General features: G+C 39.5%; 2 protein-coding genes across 2 annotated transcripts; both read right to left on the reverse strand.

The window, feature by feature from the left end:
• Positions 1 to 132: 132 nt before the first annotated feature.
• LOC113173824 (interleukin-1 receptor-like 1) lies at positions 133 to 6,275 on the reverse strand. The gene is made up of 12 exons (XM_026377407.1): positions 6,187 to 6,275; positions 4,901 to 4,952; positions 4,387 to 4,636; positions 4,054 to 4,243; positions 3,157 to 3,304; positions 2,738 to 2,803; positions 2,270 to 2,396; positions 2,033 to 2,181; positions 1,782 to 1,919; positions 1,361 to 1,525; positions 1,092 to 1,219; positions 133 to 974 (listed from the first exon to the last, which is right to left on the reverse strand). The coding sequence occupies exons 2-12, from the start codon at positions 4,947 to 4,949 to the stop codon at positions 726 to 728; spliced, it is 1,659 nt and encodes a 552-aa protein (XP_026233192.1). The 5' UTR covers positions 4,950 to 4,952; positions 6,187 to 6,275; the 3' UTR covers positions 133 to 725.
• Positions 6,276 to 10,414: 4,139 nt separating this feature from the next.
• LOC113173823 (interleukin-1 receptor-like 1) lies at positions 10,415 to 18,322 on the reverse strand. The gene is made up of 12 exons (XM_026377406.1): positions 18,173 to 18,322; positions 16,643 to 16,706; positions 16,086 to 16,335; positions 15,683 to 15,872; positions 15,350 to 15,500; positions 14,562 to 14,627; positions 12,478 to 12,601; positions 12,112 to 12,260; positions 11,891 to 12,028; positions 11,310 to 11,474; positions 11,011 to 11,156; positions 10,415 to 10,924 (listed from the first exon to the last, which is right to left on the reverse strand). Exons 1-12 carry the CDS (start codon positions 18,260 to 18,262, stop codon positions 10,676 to 10,678), a joined length of 1,782 nt encoding a protein of 593 aa, XP_026233191.1. The 5' UTR covers positions 18,263 to 18,322; the 3' UTR covers positions 10,415 to 10,675.
• Between the last annotated feature and the right edge of the window lie 23 nt (positions 18,323 to 18,345).

Here is an 18,345-nt window from a genome sequence, read left to right on the forward strand (position 1 = left end):
ACACACACACACACACACACACACACACACACGCTGCTGCGGCTTCATGTTTGTGCAACTGCAGTAAAGGAGCTTTGAGCTTTTCAGTTGAATCTCTCCAGCACAAGATAATAAAGTTTATTTGTGGTTCAGATTGGTAAAAAGTTATTTATCCCATGGCGGGGAGTTGATTTCCCATGTTATAATACATCAAAATAAAAGAATCGGACAGTCTAGTAAAAAAAATAAAATACAGCCTACAAAAAGAAAATGAAAAGTGTGAAGTGAACAGAAACAATACAAATATAGTTTATAGAGAGCAGTAGCAGAACTAGTGCAGGTGAACTCATCGTTTTAAAGCTGATTGTCTCCTTCTACTGGATGAATGGTGTAAGAGCAGCCTAATGGGCTGCAGGTGGGAATTTCCATCAGCTCAGTTCTGCAAGAAAACTACTGTTGTACACCTGAACATAAAGTACTGAACAGACCATTATCTACACTGTATCTGTATCTGTACATGGACGAAGCACAAGAAACAAGCAGCGGGTTGTGTCCTTCAGAAGCAGATATGTTGAAATACATGTGCGGTGAAACTTTAAAACAGAGAAACAACAAAAGCAGCTGGGTCCTCTAAACAGATAATGCTTTTCTGACACCACAACTCAACAACAAGAACTCGACCCAGTTAAACACCTATAGCACCTTAATTAGACATTTTCTCCTTTAATTTGTCACCATCCGTCGGTTCAAATATTAGACGACTGTTGGCGTTTCATTGCAGGTGTGGCAGGCATCAGGTACCGCACTCTCTTCCAGAACCGTGAGTTCCACGCTGTGGCCCCCCGAGAACTCTCCGGCCACTTAATGGGGACACTCTTATGAATCAGGTGCTGCAAGCTAGGGGAAAGGTTTGCATATCCTTGAGGCCCAGGGTCACCGAACTGGATCAGAATCACTTTCATCTCTGTCTGCACCAGCGCATGGTGGAAACCAACCTGGAACATGATCAATAGCACTGACTGTAACTCCCATCTAGTTAAGTTATATAAGTATTTTTCCTGGAGTAGTAGTTTTATTTAAATCTCAAACACTTTGCAGAGAAACACTCCTACCTGCCAGTCAAACCCTCCCATCACAGGAGTTTTTTCTGTGATGTCAGCCTGTGACTCTGAACCCAGTGTGAGGATGACTATCAGCCTCCTGCTCTGCTGCATCCAGTGCTCCACCTGCTCCAGATAATCTGTTTGGTCAGGCAAAAAAAAAAAATAATAATTAAAAACTAGCCATCTTATTTAACCACATCAGCTAGAAGCATGTAAATACAGAAAAAGAGCAGAAGCAGATGATGGAGATGTACGTAACAAAACGAGAACATTTGGACCTTCTCCGGGTATGTCGTCTCTGCCTTGGATGAACAGTCGATATCCGCACTTCTCCTCGAGCACGGAGGGTAAAGTGTTTGTGACGAACCAACAGAGTCTGTCCTCGGTGATCTTGTCCAAGTTCTGCGTCTGGTAGACCACGTAGGCGTCGTACATCCTCGTGTCTGTGTACAAAGTAAGCAGCTTTTATGACTCGATGGTCATTATGCCTTATTCTCTGGAAAATAAAGGTATATCCAAAAACTCAAACCCTCCCTCTGTTTATTATGAAGTTTCGCCACACAAGGAGAAAGCTTTTCTATTGTTTAAATGGAGTTCACAAAGGACTCAACTTAGAGGCCTCTGAACTGATTCACATATTCAAGTGACATTTTCACGTTGGCTAATGTGCAATAGAAGAATCGCCCTTGTCTTGCGTACCTTTTGTGTGTTTGCTTCCAGGTAAGTAGGGTCTGAAGAACAGAGTGAGGTCGATAATGAAGCACTTTCCCAGCACAGCAGCAAACACACAGAAGAACAACACACACAACTTTCCAACGACCAGTGGGATTATCGACTCTGGAAAACAAATGTAATTCAGAAACAATATGTGTGTCAACGTGAATGATAAAACTAGCTAAAGCCTTATCTAGTCCCACAGATAAACACCAGTCTCTTATCCAGACACTGACCTCTCCGCTTCAGACTCAGAGTGGTGGAGTTGGCTGAGTAGAAGCCCTCAACGCTGCATTTAAATTCAGTCTGAAAGTCCTGAGCAGACACTTTTTCAATAGCCAGGATCGCAGTGGAGATGGTCTTGAGTGAAGGTTTCTCAGTGACCCTGATTATAACGACATTATAATCAAACAAGAATAAGTAAATGAGCATTGAGGACATTTTGTGGTGACACTTCTTCTGACCAGACTTACGTTTCGATGGTCTGACTGTATCCATCCTTCGGGCTGAAAGGTTTTCCATTGATACTCCATCCAGCTTTGCAATCATTTCCTACGTCAGCACCACAGACGACTGAGCAGTTTAGCTTGATCCCAACACCTGGCAGAGAGATGAAAATGTATTTCACAGCAGGTCCTGCTACGTACAGTATGGCTCGGTTTGATCAGTGCTTTAAAACACAAAGATGAGTGAAATTCAGTCTAGCTGAGATTCTCAGCGACAAAGTAATGACAAGAAACGCGAAAGACAAAATCAGTTTGTTAAACTGTCTCATTTTTAATTTGACAAAAGTACCACAGTTATAACGATTCACAGATACCTGGCTGAAAACACTCTAGTACAAAACTCAGGTACAGTGTAGGGGGTCATCTTAGTGCATGAATTATTGTATTTACAGAGCCACGAGAGCACTGTGGTGTTAGGACAGGAACTGTTAGTACCTTCATCAGCAGACTGCTCCTTGTTGATCGGAGAGACAATTTCTACTTCACGGTGGCCAACTGGCTCTGTGGTGAAAAATACAACCCAACACTGAGCAGTCATTTCTATTCTCCTCTGCTACACACATGACAATAGTCATTAAAACCTAAATCAGTTAGTAAAAAACTGAACACAGTGGATTTTTTTCTCTATGTTGATTAATTCATTAAGATTATTTCTCATTTATCACGTGTTTTCTACTTTGATGGTTAATTAAACCATTATCCAGTCAATCGTCAAAGCATCTGCCAACATTTGCTCATTTGTTTCCTGTCTTTCTACAAATTGTTGCTGTCTCTGCTTTAGTGGCACGAACAATCCAACTATCAGATCCCTTCCCTCTTTCCCAGAAAATGCTTATAAGAAAATTAAAACTCACTTCTCATTATTAGCATCCTGGAGCCCGATGAGTTGTACACCTTGTTGTTATGTGTCCAGGTACAAACACAAGTGTAGATGCCCTTGTCCTCCTTGGCGTTCTTAACACGCAGGTAATTTTCATGTTTACCGTGAAGTAGAGTGAGGTTCTGCAGAGAAGAACATGACCAGTGAAAATAACGATGCATAAAGAAGTCAGAACTATTTTAGCTAGTAAATCATCATCTTAGTAATTAAGTAGCAACCACATTAGCACCAGCACCATGGTTTATTTTAACTTTAATGAAAGTAATTAGTGTTTCCTTTGTTTAGTTTGTGTCTGCTGCTTGTTGTTGTTCTTTTGTTGCTTCTCTCTCCACTTTCCACCTCCACCGCAGAGATCTGCCCACCCTTCCCCTGGTTCTGCTGCTTCTTCGTTTGAAAGGGGGGTTTCCATAAAACTCCACCAGATCTTAATCTGACACTGTAAAGTGTCTTTTCATTGAGATTTGTTGCTGTATAAATAAACTGAATTGAATTGAATGTTTTTGGATCTGTCTTTATGACCCTAAAAGTTTGATTGTTGCACTGTTGGGTGGCTCATGCAGTAATTCAGTAGGTAATTTATGCATATTTACTGTATCGATACTGTACTTTATATCAGAATATGTGAAGTTGACATTTATTATTGTATTACCTAAATGATTTAAAGAGTGCAGCACCTTTTCAAACTACTTTCCAGACCCTTCTGGAACCACCCATTAAACATTTGTACACTCTGTGTGACATTAATACAGTGGTAATAGTCTGTAAAATCAGTTTATTAAATGAATCTGTTAATCTAATAACACATTAATGATGTTACCAGGTCACAGTATGAAATCTGTAACGCTGTCACTGCAGCCACAGGTGAGCATACCTTGTACCAGGTGAAGTTTCCCTTAAACACATTACATGTCTTCTTAACAGGATCTGGACATTGGATCCATTTGTTTACATCAGAGTTTTTGATTTGTCCGTAGAGGAGTTTGCTGTTGTTTTTATCGCTGGTTCTGAAGACGGTCACTTTGACATAATAGTTGCTACACCCTCCTGACTGGATCATCTGCCTGGAAAAGAAGCAGGAAGTCTCTGTGATGCAGAACAATGAAGGACAGTAGCAGCTGATCATTTAGAAATGAAAGAAATAAGAAAAAGTTTCTGACTTTTGTTCCCAAAGCTGCTAAAGTTTAAAAGAGACCAGTATTCTCACCGGGCCGTGTACAGACCAGAGTCCTCAGGGTGGAGGTTTAAGAAAAACAGCGCTCCCCCGTGGTGATGTATCCTGTCTTTTTCATCAGATGAGATCAACTCAACCTTGGAGTTATTTTTGTACCACGTGAACTCCTCATGTGGGATTGTAGAGATGTCATAAAAAACGTACGGCACAAAATAAAAAGATTCACCCTCCAGAAGATTAAAGGACTCCTTCTTATAGTCGTCACATGGGGGCTTGGTGGTCTCTGTGAGGGAGAAGTAATGAATCCTGATCCAGTTTGTATCAATACTATATCCTGAATTAAATGTTGACTTCATTAAGTACTAACGTAGCAGCAAAATAAAAAATTATTACATTTGTGACTGTAATAAAAGATGGTGAAATGTTTGCAGGTCACAAAGATCATCATGTAAAATGAGTTTTTAATTCATTATGCATAATTAGTACAAATTTAGAGACATTTGCACAATACTTTACATAAAATACTTAATCATAATGTGCACCCTACCTGAATATTCAGATAGCACCAAGATCAGGAGAAGTCTGGAAGTATCCATCAGCTGTGAGACACAGTGGATTTCAAATGTTATAATCTCTGTGTCATCGTCCCAGAGCAGCATGATCACAGTGGCTATAAAATGTTTTTGTTTTGTTTTTTTGTCATTGTCCAATTAAAATTGGACGAGAATATGCTGATAACAGGAATGAATCAATGCAAATGCTTTCAAACATGCACGTAAAGAAAAAAACACCGAAACTTTGATGCTCTGAACTGTTCTCATGTCCTGTTGTGTTACTTTCGGTTCAGATTTAAGGTTAAATCCAGCTCAGCACAGTAGATTATTTAAGTAAGAACAAAAATGACTGGCGAGAAACAGCAGCAGCAGTTGCACAAGCATGCAGTGGAAATGAAATGTCCTGAAACAGCTTTCTGCAAAAAACCGAGGGACCTAATCTTTTCATACAAGTTCCTCTACTGATATGACTGAAAAACTGCAGGTTTAACTAAACACTGATGAAAACACACTGTCAAACGCAGCTCTGCATGTTAAAGACATTTAACACAGAAAACCTGTCCAGACTTTGTTTATCTGACAGTGACGTTTTTCAAATAGGAGCAAATTTAGAGTTTGATGCCTCTAAAAAGGTTAGAAGTAAGGTTTGTTTATCACTTTTCCTCTGAATTGCACTTCATTACGGGACTGAGGATGCTAATTGTTTTAGTTTTGCAAAGATGTTTAACTCCTGATGTCCTGAGGCACATTCACTCAGCTTCAGTAGACGGTGATCAGGAGTGTTTCATGTATTTGTTAAATGCCATTAACATTAACAAAGACTTTTTACTCATAATTATTGTAGATGCTGTTTTTATTCATCGGACTTTGTTACACCTCAGTTTGACCATGAATACAGCTAATAAGAGTCTAAAGTGAGTTCACTGAGTTGAATATCGCTGCTCTACAGGCAGCAGTGTAGCTACTTTAAATATGTGCCACTGTAAATATGTGATCCTTGTGCTACAGCTTCAGAACAAACATTGTTTTCCCATCTTTCCTTTCATTTCGTTTGCTATTTAAAGGCTGGCACTAATGAATCTGGCCTCACCTGCCTTGATGTTCACTGAAACCTCCATAAAAGCCGCTGACCAAATGAAGTACAGTCCTTCTATACTGCGACATTGTGTATTTCTATAAGTATAGTTTTTAGTTTTTGGGTTACTCAGACAGTGTCCTCTTTACTAAACTTTATGGTATATGTTCTAATGAATATGTGTGATTGTAAATGAAAACTTACCTCATAAAAGTGTGTGAACAGCTGGAGCGGCTTCAGTCAGACTCCCGTGTTTCTGCACTGTTTTTCTCCTCTACTTGTCTTTGTGGTTTTAAATCTGCTGTGCTCATCGCTGAGTTGAGCAGCCTGCAAAATAGAAAGGATATCAGTGAACCCTTATCTAGCATGTGTAGGTGTTTGAGGTAGTTACACTGGCACTACAAAATCTTCAATGCCCCAAACGGTTCTCTTATGTCTCAAAAACTACTTTTACCTTTGAGCAGGCAAAGTTCAGGCTGTGGTTTGTGGGTTATTCACATGTGAAGTGAGGCATCATTGGTTTAATCACTCTATGTGATTTGATGGTTCATTTATTTATTATTTTGGTTTATTATTTTGCATTTATTCTTAGCTGTACAATGTTTGAGTAAATATCAGAATCAGTTTAATTTCTTGAACATTTTAAATGGCAGATCAACATATCTGGCTATGAGTAGCGGGAACCCTGGGCTGGATAATGGCCCATTAACTTGTTGATAGCATCTGAGCCAGTAGAGATTTGTCAAACTTGGAGATGGGGCAAAGACGGCACAGAGAGCTGTTTTCTCACGTGTTTTCTAGAAGCCTCCCTGGGAGGTCATGTATTCAGACGTTATTGCCTTGATCCTTTGTACACCAACGTAAACATCAGAAACCTGTGTTTGTCGTGGCCTAAAACCAACATAACGTTTCTGAATGATTTACAAAAATGTACATATGTTCATATTACCTGGATTTTAAATCCATTATTACTTAACATTATTACAAAGAGTTACCAATAAGTCAAATCCGAACATAAAAGTGTGATTTAAACTGTATTCAATTCAAATGTCACTGCTGTGGGTTTTGTTTTCATGACATTAGACTATTTCTGAATAAAGATAATAAAGATACTCTCTGGTCAGTCTGCATTCTTTCAAATAAATATATTTATTCTGGGCCTTTACAATGTTACACTACAGTCACTACAGAAAAGGGAATACAAGGGGACAGGACATCTGAAGTGCAGCAACTACAAATGACAAAGATAAGAAAATAGGCTGCTTCTCTGAAAACACTAAACAGGAAATGTTTGTGCAAGATTCACAGAATGTAGCGTTTATCAGTGCAGGGCAGTTTCTAATGTCTAAAGCCTGGAGCAACAGATTCAGTGTGTTTCCAGTCGTGTCTTCATGCATTGTGCTCGTCAGGGCGGCCACACACTATCTATTTATTTTCCATATGCAATGAACATTCAGTCATCACCGTTTGCCACTCGGCCCAAGAGTGTTCATCAGGCAGACTGACGGCACTTTATACCTAAGATGTCCAGCCGGGGAAAGAGGGGAAAAGTGGTTTTACAAAGAGCTGCATCAACAAAATGCGGGTACTTCACCTGTGGAAAGAAATTCAGTTATGACCTTTGATCATTTGCGATAACCTTTTACATACTGTGATTGGAAATCACGTAATGCATATATCACCAAAGTCCATCAAAATGGTGAAGCTGTGCTAAATATAGTCAGCACTGCAGAGTATCTCTGTGAGGAGCTTTCTGTGTTTCAATAATCATTTCAAATAATAGTTTTTCTGTTAAAGCGTTTTCTGGGGGAATTGTTCCTTTTCTAGCTCAAGGGTGCTGTTGTACAGATTGTAAAGGCCCCTGAGATGGATTTTAATGTCTTCATGTGTAAATGTGTACTGTATTTATATATTTTGTAATCAGGTCTCTGTTGCTTTATATAAGTAGCTAATGAAAATGGATGTTTTTCTACACCCCTAATGCTGAATGGTGTCTTTCTGTTAAAAAGTTTTAAGCCTAAATGCGTCCTGACAGGCACCATTACAGCACTGTGATAATACTGCACAGTTACCAGTTGACACAGGTAGGTTGGCTGATCCTTTCTCAGTGGGAAAACAATTTACTTTCAGGTTCTGCAAGAAAATATGTTGGACTGTGTATCAGGAATGTGTATTCCTGTGAATCAGGAATTTGATGCAGGCTTTCCTGTCTTTGCCCAGTAATGATAGAATGTAAACATCTCCATCTGCCAGCAGATGTCCTCATACTCTTTCTTTTGGTTACCTCTCCTCTCTCATTAGGATTCAGAGTCCTTCAACAACCTGACTCTTTTCCATCAATCCCACCCTCTTAGATGTGTGTGATTTACCTTCCCGGTTTGCTACCTGTTTGTTGTTGGACTTTGTTCCAACTCTTATTGTTTTTTTGCCTTTTGTATGGACAAGTGCCTTTCAATTCAATTTTATTTGTATAGCGCTTTTTACAATTGAGATTGAGAAAGCAGCTTTACACAAGCAAAGAAACTATGGAAGTTTACATGAAACAGTGAATGTGTATGAATCATAATAATCAGATTGTTCCTGATGAGCAAGCCGAGGGCGACGGTGGCAAGAAAAAACTCCCTGAGAAGGAAACAGGAAGAAACCTTGAGAGGAACCAGACTCAACAGGGAACCCATCCTCATATGGGTGATTACATACTATGTGTTAGGAAGCAGGCAGTCCAGTGTCCTGTCTGAGACGCTATTTGGAAGGCTATTTCATAACTTTGGGGCTTTGTAAGAAAAGGTTCTGCCCCCAGCTGTAGTTTTTATGATACGAGGTACTGACAGGCAGGCTGCATCCTTTGATCGAAGTAGGCGCGGTGGATCATAAGGCACTAGCAGTTCACTCAGATACTGCAATGCAAGCTATTTAATGCTTTAAATGTCAAAAGTAGTATTTTAAAATCAATGCGAAATTTCACAGGGACCCAATGAAGTGTAGATAAGGTAGGGGTGATGTGCTCATATGTTCTGGTTCTAGTGAGGACTCTCGCTGCTGCATTCTGAACTAACTGAAGCTTGTTTATGCACCTGGTTGAACAGCCAGACAGTAAGGCATTACAGTAGTCCCACCTAGAGGTTGATGAAAGCATGGACTAATTTTTCTGCATTGTTTAGTGGCAATATTTCTGAGGTGAAAGAAAGCTGTCCTGGTGATATTATCTACATGAGCTTCTAATGAAAGACTGGAATCTAGAATCACACCAAGGTCTTTTACTGTTGCACTAGATGTAACAGAAAGGCCATCTAGAGTTACGGCGTGATCTAAAATCTTGCTTCTAGCTGCATGTGAGCCTATGACTAGTATGACTTCTGTCTAGTAGTCTGTCTTATCAGGATTAAGCAGAAGGTTATCTGGTTCTCATGAAACATATAACTGTGTGTCATCAGCATAACAATGAAAGCTAATACTATGCATATGGATTATGTTGCCAAGAGGAAGCATATGGAGGGAAAAAAGCAGTGGACCTAAAACTGAACCCTGTGGAACACCAAACTCCACTGAAGAGCATGTGGAGTAATCACCATTTAGATCTACATACTGATAACGATCAGTCAAATAGGATCTAAGTCAGGAGAGGGACATTCCCTTAATTCCAACAACATTTTCTAATCTGTGAAGGAGAATACTATGATCAATGGTGTCAAAAGCTCCACTGAGGTCAAGTAACACAAGCATAGTGACGCAACCCTGATCAGAGGTCAATAGGAGGTCATTTACTACTTTAACAAGTGCTGTCTCTGTGCTGTGATAAGGCCTAAATCCTGACTGATAGAGTTTGTGTATGTTATTTCTATGTAGATACGAGCATAGCTGCTCCGCTACTATCCTTTTGAGAATCTGGGACATAAAGGGGAGGTTTGATATCGGCCTGTAATTGGACAGCTGACAGGGGTCGAGATCAGGTTTCTTAATTAGCAGTTTAATAACTGCTAACACATACCCACTGCTGAGGGAAGAATTCATTATTTTCACCTCTCTGTTTTAGAAAGTGTGTCGGTATAGGGTCTAATGTAAAGCTGATGATGCAGAAGAGATGAGTGAAATTAGTTCATTCTCTTCAAGGGGAGTAAAGTATTCTTGGTACTGATCTGCTGTGGTTAGCTCGTCACCTGCGTCAACTAAATATTCTGGTTTTAAAACCTGAATTTTCTGCCTTATATTTACAATTTTCTTATTGAAAAAGTTCATGAAGCCCTCACTACTGCACAACGTTGCTGTGGAAATATCTGCAGTGGTCTTCTTTCTAGTTAATTTTTTCAATGCCTCTGCCCTTTTTTATGTCTTGCTAGTGGTTTGGTTCCTCAATTTAAACAGAACAGAGAATGAAGACGACATTTCTGGCGAGAACTGAACTGAATAAATATACCACTTTATGTTTCTATATCTTCTGGGATTTTATTTTTGCTGTGTAAAACGATCAAGAAAACAATCATTCATTCCATTTTTTACAGAACAACTGACATTTTATATAAATACACACAAGCCAGGAACAGATGCTGCATCTCTAACACACACGGTGTATTTCAATGATTTACAACAATATATACACACACACACACTATAATGTGTTGGGACTGTGTTTCAGTTTTTTTCTTATGCTACATATCTGTGGCTCCAGGAGGTCAAATCTACATCCATGTAGGTTTCAAATAATAGCAGAGGGTGGATGTTTCTTCACAGGTGTAGCAGGCATCAGGTAGCGCACTCTCTTCCAGAAGCGTGAGTTCCATGCGGCAGCATCCGGAGATTCCTCTTGCCATCTAATGGGGGCGCTCTGGTGAATGAGACGCTGGAACTTGGGGTAAAGACATCTGTATCCTTGAGGCCCAGGATCGCCCAGCTGGATCAGGATCACATTCTTGTCCCTGTGCACCAGCGCATCCTGCAGTCCCACCTGCAGAATAACACGGTTGATTTACAGACAGACACACTCGCTTCCAAAAACAACAAAAATGTTGTTTGATTGTGTACGATTCCTACCTGCCAATCAAACCCTCTTATCGCTGAGTTCTGTGGCAATGCAGGAGTTTTTTCTGTGATCTCAGACTGTGATACTGAACTCAGTGTGAGGATGGCCATCAGCCTCCTGCTCTGTTTCATACGGTCCTCGGCCAGCTCCAGACTATCTGTAGGGTAAAAAACTAGTTGATCTACTGTTTGAAACTGATTCCCCGAACTAGTATTAAAGTAAAGGAGCCTTTCAGAAATGCTGAAGTATGATATTATATCCTGGATCTTTCAAAAAAAAAAAAAAAAAAACTATAAAGAAAACCTTGGACCTTCCCCGGGTATGTCGTCTCTTCCATGTATGAACAGCCGATATCCACACTTCTCCTCGAGCACAGAGGGTAAAATGTTTGTGACGAACCGACAGAGTCTGTCCTCAGTGACCTTGTCCATGTTCTGTGTCTGGTAGACCACGTAGGCATCGTACGTCCTCATATCTGTTAAGTACAAAGCAACAGATACACAACTTTTCCAAGGCGTGTCTGTGTTTTTTATATTTTTAAGCCTTGAATGTTCAGTGTTTATAAGATGTCTACTTTTGGCCTGAGATCTTTATGACTCAATCCCAGCACAAGTGAACTGAGAAAGCCCAGATGTCAGTCATTAGGTTGCAGAAAACACTACAACATGATGAGTGTGGAGCAAATTGTTATGTAACTTCACTAAATTAGGATTATATACAAGTTAGCAGTTTGCTGCAGAACAAAATTACACCATGATGCAGCTCTGGTTGTTTCTCTTCTACTTGTACTGTGCAACTAATGTCAACATGAGAACTAACTGTATTTGATTGAGCAACACTTTCAAAAGTGTTCCTGCGAACATTATGTGAATGAACCCTTGTGTCCCTCACCTTGATCGTGGCTGCATCCTGTGCAGTAGGGTCTGACGAGGAGAGTGAGGTCGATGCAGAAGCACTTCAAGAGGACAGCAGCAAACACGCAGACGAACAGCACACAGATAGCTCTGATGAGCACAGGAATTGTCGATTCTGGTAAACAAACAGTACATTTTGTAAGAACACTCAACCTTATATAATCTCACAAATGCACAGCAGCCTGTCCTGTTACCAACCTTCCCGCTTCAGACTCAGAGTGGTGGAGTTCATGGAGTAGAAGCCCACACCGCTGCATGTGAATTCAGTCTGAAAATCCTGAGCAGACACTTTTTCAATGACCAGAATCGCAGTGGAGATGGTGTATTGAGAAAGTTTCCCAGTGAAGCTGACGACAGACACAGAGTTTGATTTGTTACACATGAAATCCACATTTAAATTAAAAATATTTTAAGCTGCAGAAAACACTTTGGAAACAGTAGCAGATTGTGGAAGGGTGATGTTGAACACGGCGTGCACAAAATGTGTTTGGAACTGTGTGAACTGTGTATTTTATTAGTAGAAAACATGTGTACTTGAGTTCTGGTTTACATTTTACGGCTTACGTTTCGATGGTTTGATTGTATCCAGGCATCTGGTTGACAGGTTTCCCGTTGACATCCCAGCTAGCGTGACAGTTATTTTCTCCAGCTCCACATAAAACAGAGCAGTTTAACTTGATCCCAGCACCTGACAGAAAGAAGACAACACATTTTTGAGAGTTTACCCTGAGATCTGTAAGAGTGATTCATTGAAATGATGCAGAAAATCTTTACATTGTTTCACTGGCTGCATAATATACAACTGAAATTCATGGCCCCAGTCTATAAATGCAAGAAAATACAAGAACCAAAGTAACTATAGTAAATCCTAGTTTCTTGTCTTATAATTATAAGAGCCGTTTTTTATTCTTTGTAGGACTGCATGTTGTGCAACAACCCCACAACATTTTTACCTAAGTTGTGGACAACATAGGGAGTAAATGAACCTCCCATAGCAGCACGTCGCCATCTTTTTTGTCTGGACTTTACTCTGCACCAGCATCAGCTGGTTGCTCGCTATTGTTGGCAACGTAACACTGCTGCTTCAACTTTTAATATTTTTCATGAAGCATACTGCAGTAAGTAAGAGATGCTGTGTAAAACCTCTGATGTCGGGCTGCCTGCAGTCTACAGCGTTACTACCTAATAACATCCCATCAGTCATGGGTGTGGTTATAGGTTATAGGTATAGGTTCAAGAAGAAGCATTCATAGGTTTCACGTGATTAAAAAGTTGCATATTTCCCTTTAGACTCTGCTGCACTGTTGAGCTGTGTGTGAACACAGTTTGTGTACTTGAATAAAGTACCGCTGGCTAGAAAGATGGTTTTGCATTTAAACAGGATACAGCTTGAGAAACTAAACATTTGTAATCAGTGACAGAACGAAGTCAACATGGACGATGATGAATCGACATCCTGAGAGCTCCAACAACACAAGACAAGATTTCTCTGACAGTCAAACTTTATTACAGTGCAGATATACGTGTGTGTAACAACATTACACAGCAGGAAGTAAGATATATGTTGGACGGGTATGTTACAAATCACCTTTTAAAGTTTAAAAAATCTTTTAAAGCACAAATACGTAATATAAGTAATTATAAGCTTATGTAAAGCTCAAGCTTCTCTGAAGACACCACACACTCCTCACAATGACAGCTGATTCCTTGCTGAGCAATGTTTCAACTGCTTTTAGGATATAAGCACATGTTGATGCATAAATACTAAACCCAAATAACGGGTTTTATTAACTATTAACTTTAATAGAAGTGTTATGGCCCCAGGCCCTTTCTTTTTTCTTTTGCTTTCCCATGTGTTTTTAGTGCGTGACCCAGCTCCTGTACAGAGACCACGTGCCGATCTGTGCTGTGTCAACACACACTCCTGGTTGGCAGCACGCCTCAGCTCCTATCAGGCCAATCACCACGGGCTCCACCCCCGTCTACCCATTGGTGTGGTCATCTCTGCATCTCTGCAGCCCAGACACATCATTTGCTCCTGTTAAAAGCCCTGCCTGGTCTTCCTTCAGCGCGGCTGCAGTGTAGGGAGAGAAGCATGTCCCTGGGTTACTTTGGTTGGTGCTTTGTGGCAGTATTTCACTGTTTCTAGTTAGTAGGCACTTTGATTCTGTGCCTTTGTCGTATTAATTCTCTTGTTTCTGGGCACCACCATCGTTTGGACCTTTACAGGGGGCCAAGATAGGTGTCACACAAACATACTTTCACACATGCATCCATGCAACAACACCATCTGCTCTGACACTGAGGCTTGTTCTTAACAGGGAAGGTTTATTAGATTAAGTTTTGTTTTTGTGTTTGCTTCCTTAACCTACTTTGGTCAGTAAGAGAACCCTTGTTTATTTGATAGACTTTCCAGTAGCATCCCCGTCCTGTGTTGCTTCTTATTCACCTTTTACTGTGTTTGGTTGTACAACTGATTATTATTAACAAGTTTGTTTTTTGGTTCTTTGTATGTTACACCTTTACGCCTGAGGAGCCATATCTTTAACCCCTAAATCAAAATTAAAAAACCATAATTGAATCAATAGCACATATGTAAGGTCTCAGTACAGTAACTGCACCGGTGTTATGAGGGAAACTTTTCATACCTTCAGCAGCAAACTGCTCCTTGTTCATTGGAAAAAGGATTTCTATTTTCGGGCGGATAACTCGCTCTGTGGTGAAAAATACAAAACAACTGTTAGGACCCCAGTCATTATTTAGTTTGTATTGTTGGTTTAAAATACTGAGTAATAAATATTGATGGCTTTATCTCAGTACCGGACCAGGACTAGCCACTCCTGTTTTAGTGTTTCTACCCTGATTCATGCTTTTTGCAAAATATAACAGTACAAAAGCAAAAATACCTGCAGCCTATAACAAACGATAAAGAAAATGTTCCTACTTATCGTTTAACATTTTACTGCTCTTTTATTAATGTCAATACGAGCTGTCATGCACGATCATCACTTCGATGATCGTGCATGACTGTGCAACTCATAGCATCTTGCTATATTTGTTCAGTTGTAACAGTGACATCAGTGTTTACAGATCCTGCTGCTAAACATGTCTTTGGTAAGAGTGGAGTCTGTCCTAACACCTTTACTTATTGTTAAAATAATGAAAATATGCAACATCACCAAACTCGAGAGTCTCAAAAATATAAAAGTCTTTTGAATAATAGTAAAAATTTGAACAATGATTGTGGGATAATATAAAATATGACAATGCTAGTTTAAATCTGTATTCATATACACACAAGATAAGCATTTTCAATCTGCTCTAGTGTGCTGCTTTAATTTTAGCATTCATGGTATGAATATTTTTGGTTCATACCTCCTCAGTAAACAGGTAAGTTGACCACTACCCCATCGAATACCTATAAAACCTGTCTCACCTTTCATTTGTAGCCTCCTCGCAGCCGATGAGTTGTACACCTTCTGATTATGCGTCCAGCTACAAACACAAGTGTAGATGCCCTCGTCCTTTTTCTTGGCGTTGTTGACACGCAGGTGATCTTCATGTTCACCTTGAAGAGGAGTGAAGTTCTGTAGCCAGTGAAGGTGAAAAGCAAAATGCAAAAAGTCATATGAAATTTGGAGACTGGCAGAAGTCCCTAAAGGGGGAAAGACTGTGTCCAATCACCACTAACTTTACACAAATGAAAAAATATAAAATAAATAAATTTGTGTGGTTGCAAAAGTGTTAGTGTAATCACAGGTGAGCATACCTTGTACCAGGTGAAGTTTCCCTTAAACACTTTACATGTCTTCTTAACAGGATGTGGACATGGGATCAATTTGTTCACATCGGAGTTTTTGATATGTCCGTAGAGGAGTTTGCTGTTGTTTTTATCGCTGGTTCTGAAGACGGTCACTTTGACATAATAGTTGCTGCATTCTCCTGACTGGAGCGTCTGCCTGGAAAAGAAGCAGGAAGTCTCTGTGATGCAGAACAATGAGAGACAGTAGCAGCTGATCATCTCAGTAGAAATAAAACACTGTAGTGTGGCCAAAAGATCCGAGTAGGACATTAAGTTGATTTAGATTCATTAAGAAATGAAAGAAATAAGAAAAAATTTCTGACTTTTGTTCCCAAAGCTGCTAAAGTTTAAAAGAGACCAGTATTCTCACCGGGCCGTGTACAGACCAGAGTCCTCAGGGTGGAGGTTTAAGAAAAACAGCGCTCCCCCGTGGTGATGTATCCTGTCTTTTTCATCAGATGAGATCAACTCAACCTTGGAGTTATTTTTGTACCACGTGAACTCCTCATGTGGGATTGTAGAGATGTCATAAAAAACATACGGCACAAAATAAAAAGATTCACCCTCCAGAAGGTTAAAGTACTCCATATTATAGTCGTCACATGGGGGCTTGGTGGTCTCTGTGAGGGAGAAGATGACAGAGGTAACAATGATGAAGGTGAAAAGCACAACGTATAAAAACAAAACTTCACAGCTGGTAAAAGCAGCATTGGTGTTGTGAGGGAAATGAGACTTGTCGCACTATGCATAATGCATACATGCTATTTTAAGACTTTTTTCTGTGGTTGTCCCTTTAAGAAAGCTTCCGTTAGAGAAGTAGCATGAGTGTATGTAGTGTACATGTGATCAGTGGAGACATGTCTCTGTGTTAAAGCTGCATAAATGAATCCACTGAGGCACTCTTCTCCATCATGATGAGTACTCTACCTGAACATTCAGATGCAGATGTCATCACGATGATGAGGAGGAAAAGTCGTAAAGCGTCCATTAGCTGAAACGGACGAGACAAGAGTGCATTTAAAGACCATCGCTTGGTTTCTTCACATTCATGCACTCACAGGCCTGAACCTTCAACCGCAATGCTGCTTCCTGAAACCGTGCTAATATCATCAGAGTGGATATTGACAGATGATACAGATGCAGTAGATTATACAACTCACAGATGGATCACAAATTGTTTTCAAAGTGTCCTAGGGATGTGACTCTGGTACAAATCTTCCTCATGACAACTAATAACTAATTGTAGATTGTTGCTATTGAAATAGGAAATAATATGTGTTGTATTTTGGTAGTGTACATGTTTGAGGGAGTCCTTCCTCTGTCAAGTGACAGAGGAACTTTCTACATGTGAGAAATTACCACCCACACGCACTTTTATTGAAAGCGACTTATGGTACAATTAAGGTACAAAGGAAACAACGTACAAGCATAGAGTGGAAAATGTGATATTTTAAACCGGTATCTGCGAAGGACTAAAGTTCCTCTTGTGATTTGACTGAAGAAAAAAAACCTGAATCAGCTGAAAACTGATAAAACACACAGTTAAACACAGCTCTGCTCATTAATGCAAGGACTGAAGTATTATTCACTATTTTCAGTAATAAATTGTCTTTTATTAAGACAAAACAACTGATTGCTGTCCTGTGTATTAGAGTTGTAAGTTTAAAGAAACACTTTGGTTATGGAAAGGTTACAATTGAGTGAGATACAGTAAGTCTGTGTAAGAAGTTTTCTGATTTTCCAGACGGCTGCTGGCACCAAGCGATAAGCTCTGTACTGTAAAATATAACTTGTTTCAGCTTAAAAATAGGAGTTAAGTAGCTGCTCCTAAAACATTACATCAAGTCAAATCTTGAAAATTGAAAATATATCTTTTAACACAACCAAATGTTAACTTGATTAAATATCACTAGTCCATTAACATACTAGTTTATTTTTAAATCCTTAATTTAATGAGTTAAAATTAATTAAGTCAGAACATCTCGATGATAAAAACTAGAAATTTTAAGTTGAATTAACTTGAAAATGTAAAATCTACATATTTACGTTAGGGCAGAGTAGACTGATTGTAATTACAAACCTCTTTGCTACAGATCCCACAACATTCCTGCCTGAGAACTAAAAGTTTGATTTCATATACATTTTATTTACAGAAACACTGTGTGATGTCAAAGTAGACTGTAGATTAAACCACTGTTAATATTTGATCCCTGTCTGTATAAATTAGATTTAAAGATCACATCTATGAAAAAATAACTAATGTAGCTTCACCAGGCTTGATAAATAATCAATACAGCAGTAAAATGCATTAATTAAACTTAGAGTATTTTCTTACACCAGTAAATGTCAGATTGTTGCTTTTAGTTTTTCTGTCTCAGGCAGAAACTCAGCAGCTTTACAGCAAAATGCTATTTTTAAATATGCAGCACTGGGTTGTTAAGGAAAATATGTGCTTACCTCATAAAAGTGTGTGTGGAGAGCTAAAGTAGACTCAGCCAGCCTCCTGCCTGTGTGTCTGTGCTGTTCTTCTTTTCCACTTGCAGTCATGGTTTTATACCTTGTGTACGATCACCGAGCTCAGCAGAATGATGAGGACATCAAATTACACAAACATGCACACACACACACAC

This window comes from Anabas testudineus, chromosome 21 (assembly GCF_900324465.2).
Source record: "Anabas testudineus chromosome 21, fAnaTes1.2, whole genome shotgun sequence".
Classification (NCBI taxonomy): Eukaryota; Metazoa; Chordata; class Actinopteri; order Anabantiformes; family Anabantidae; genus Anabas; species Anabas testudineus.

Excerpts from the sequence above, each read along its gene's own strand:
- LOC113173824 (XM_026377407.1), bottom strand. The coding sequence starts at position 4,949 with ATGGATACTTCCAGACTTCTCCTGATCTTGGTGCTATCTGAATATTCA. Across the intron at positions 2,804-3,156 it reads CAGGATGCTAATAATGAGAA|AGCCAGTTGGCCACCGTGAA; the intron begins GTGAGTTTTAAT and ends TTTTCACCACAG. Across the intron at positions 1,220-1,360 it reads AGACGACATACCCGGAGAAG|ATTATCTGGAGCAGGTGGAG; the intron begins GTCCAAATGTTC and ends CTGACCAAACAG.
- LOC113173823 (XM_026377406.1), bottom strand. The coding sequence starts at position 18,262 with ATGACTGCAAGTGGAAAAGAAGAACAGCACAGACACACAGGCAGGAGG. Across the intron at positions 15,501-15,682 it reads GAAACTTCACCTGGTACAAG|AACTTCACTCCTCTTCAAGG; the intron begins GTATGCTCACCT and ends CACTGGCTACAG. Across the intron at positions 12,029-12,111 it reads TCTGAGTCTGAAGCGGGAAG|AATCGACAATTCCTGTGCTC; the intron begins GTTGGTAACAGG and ends TTTGTTTACCAG.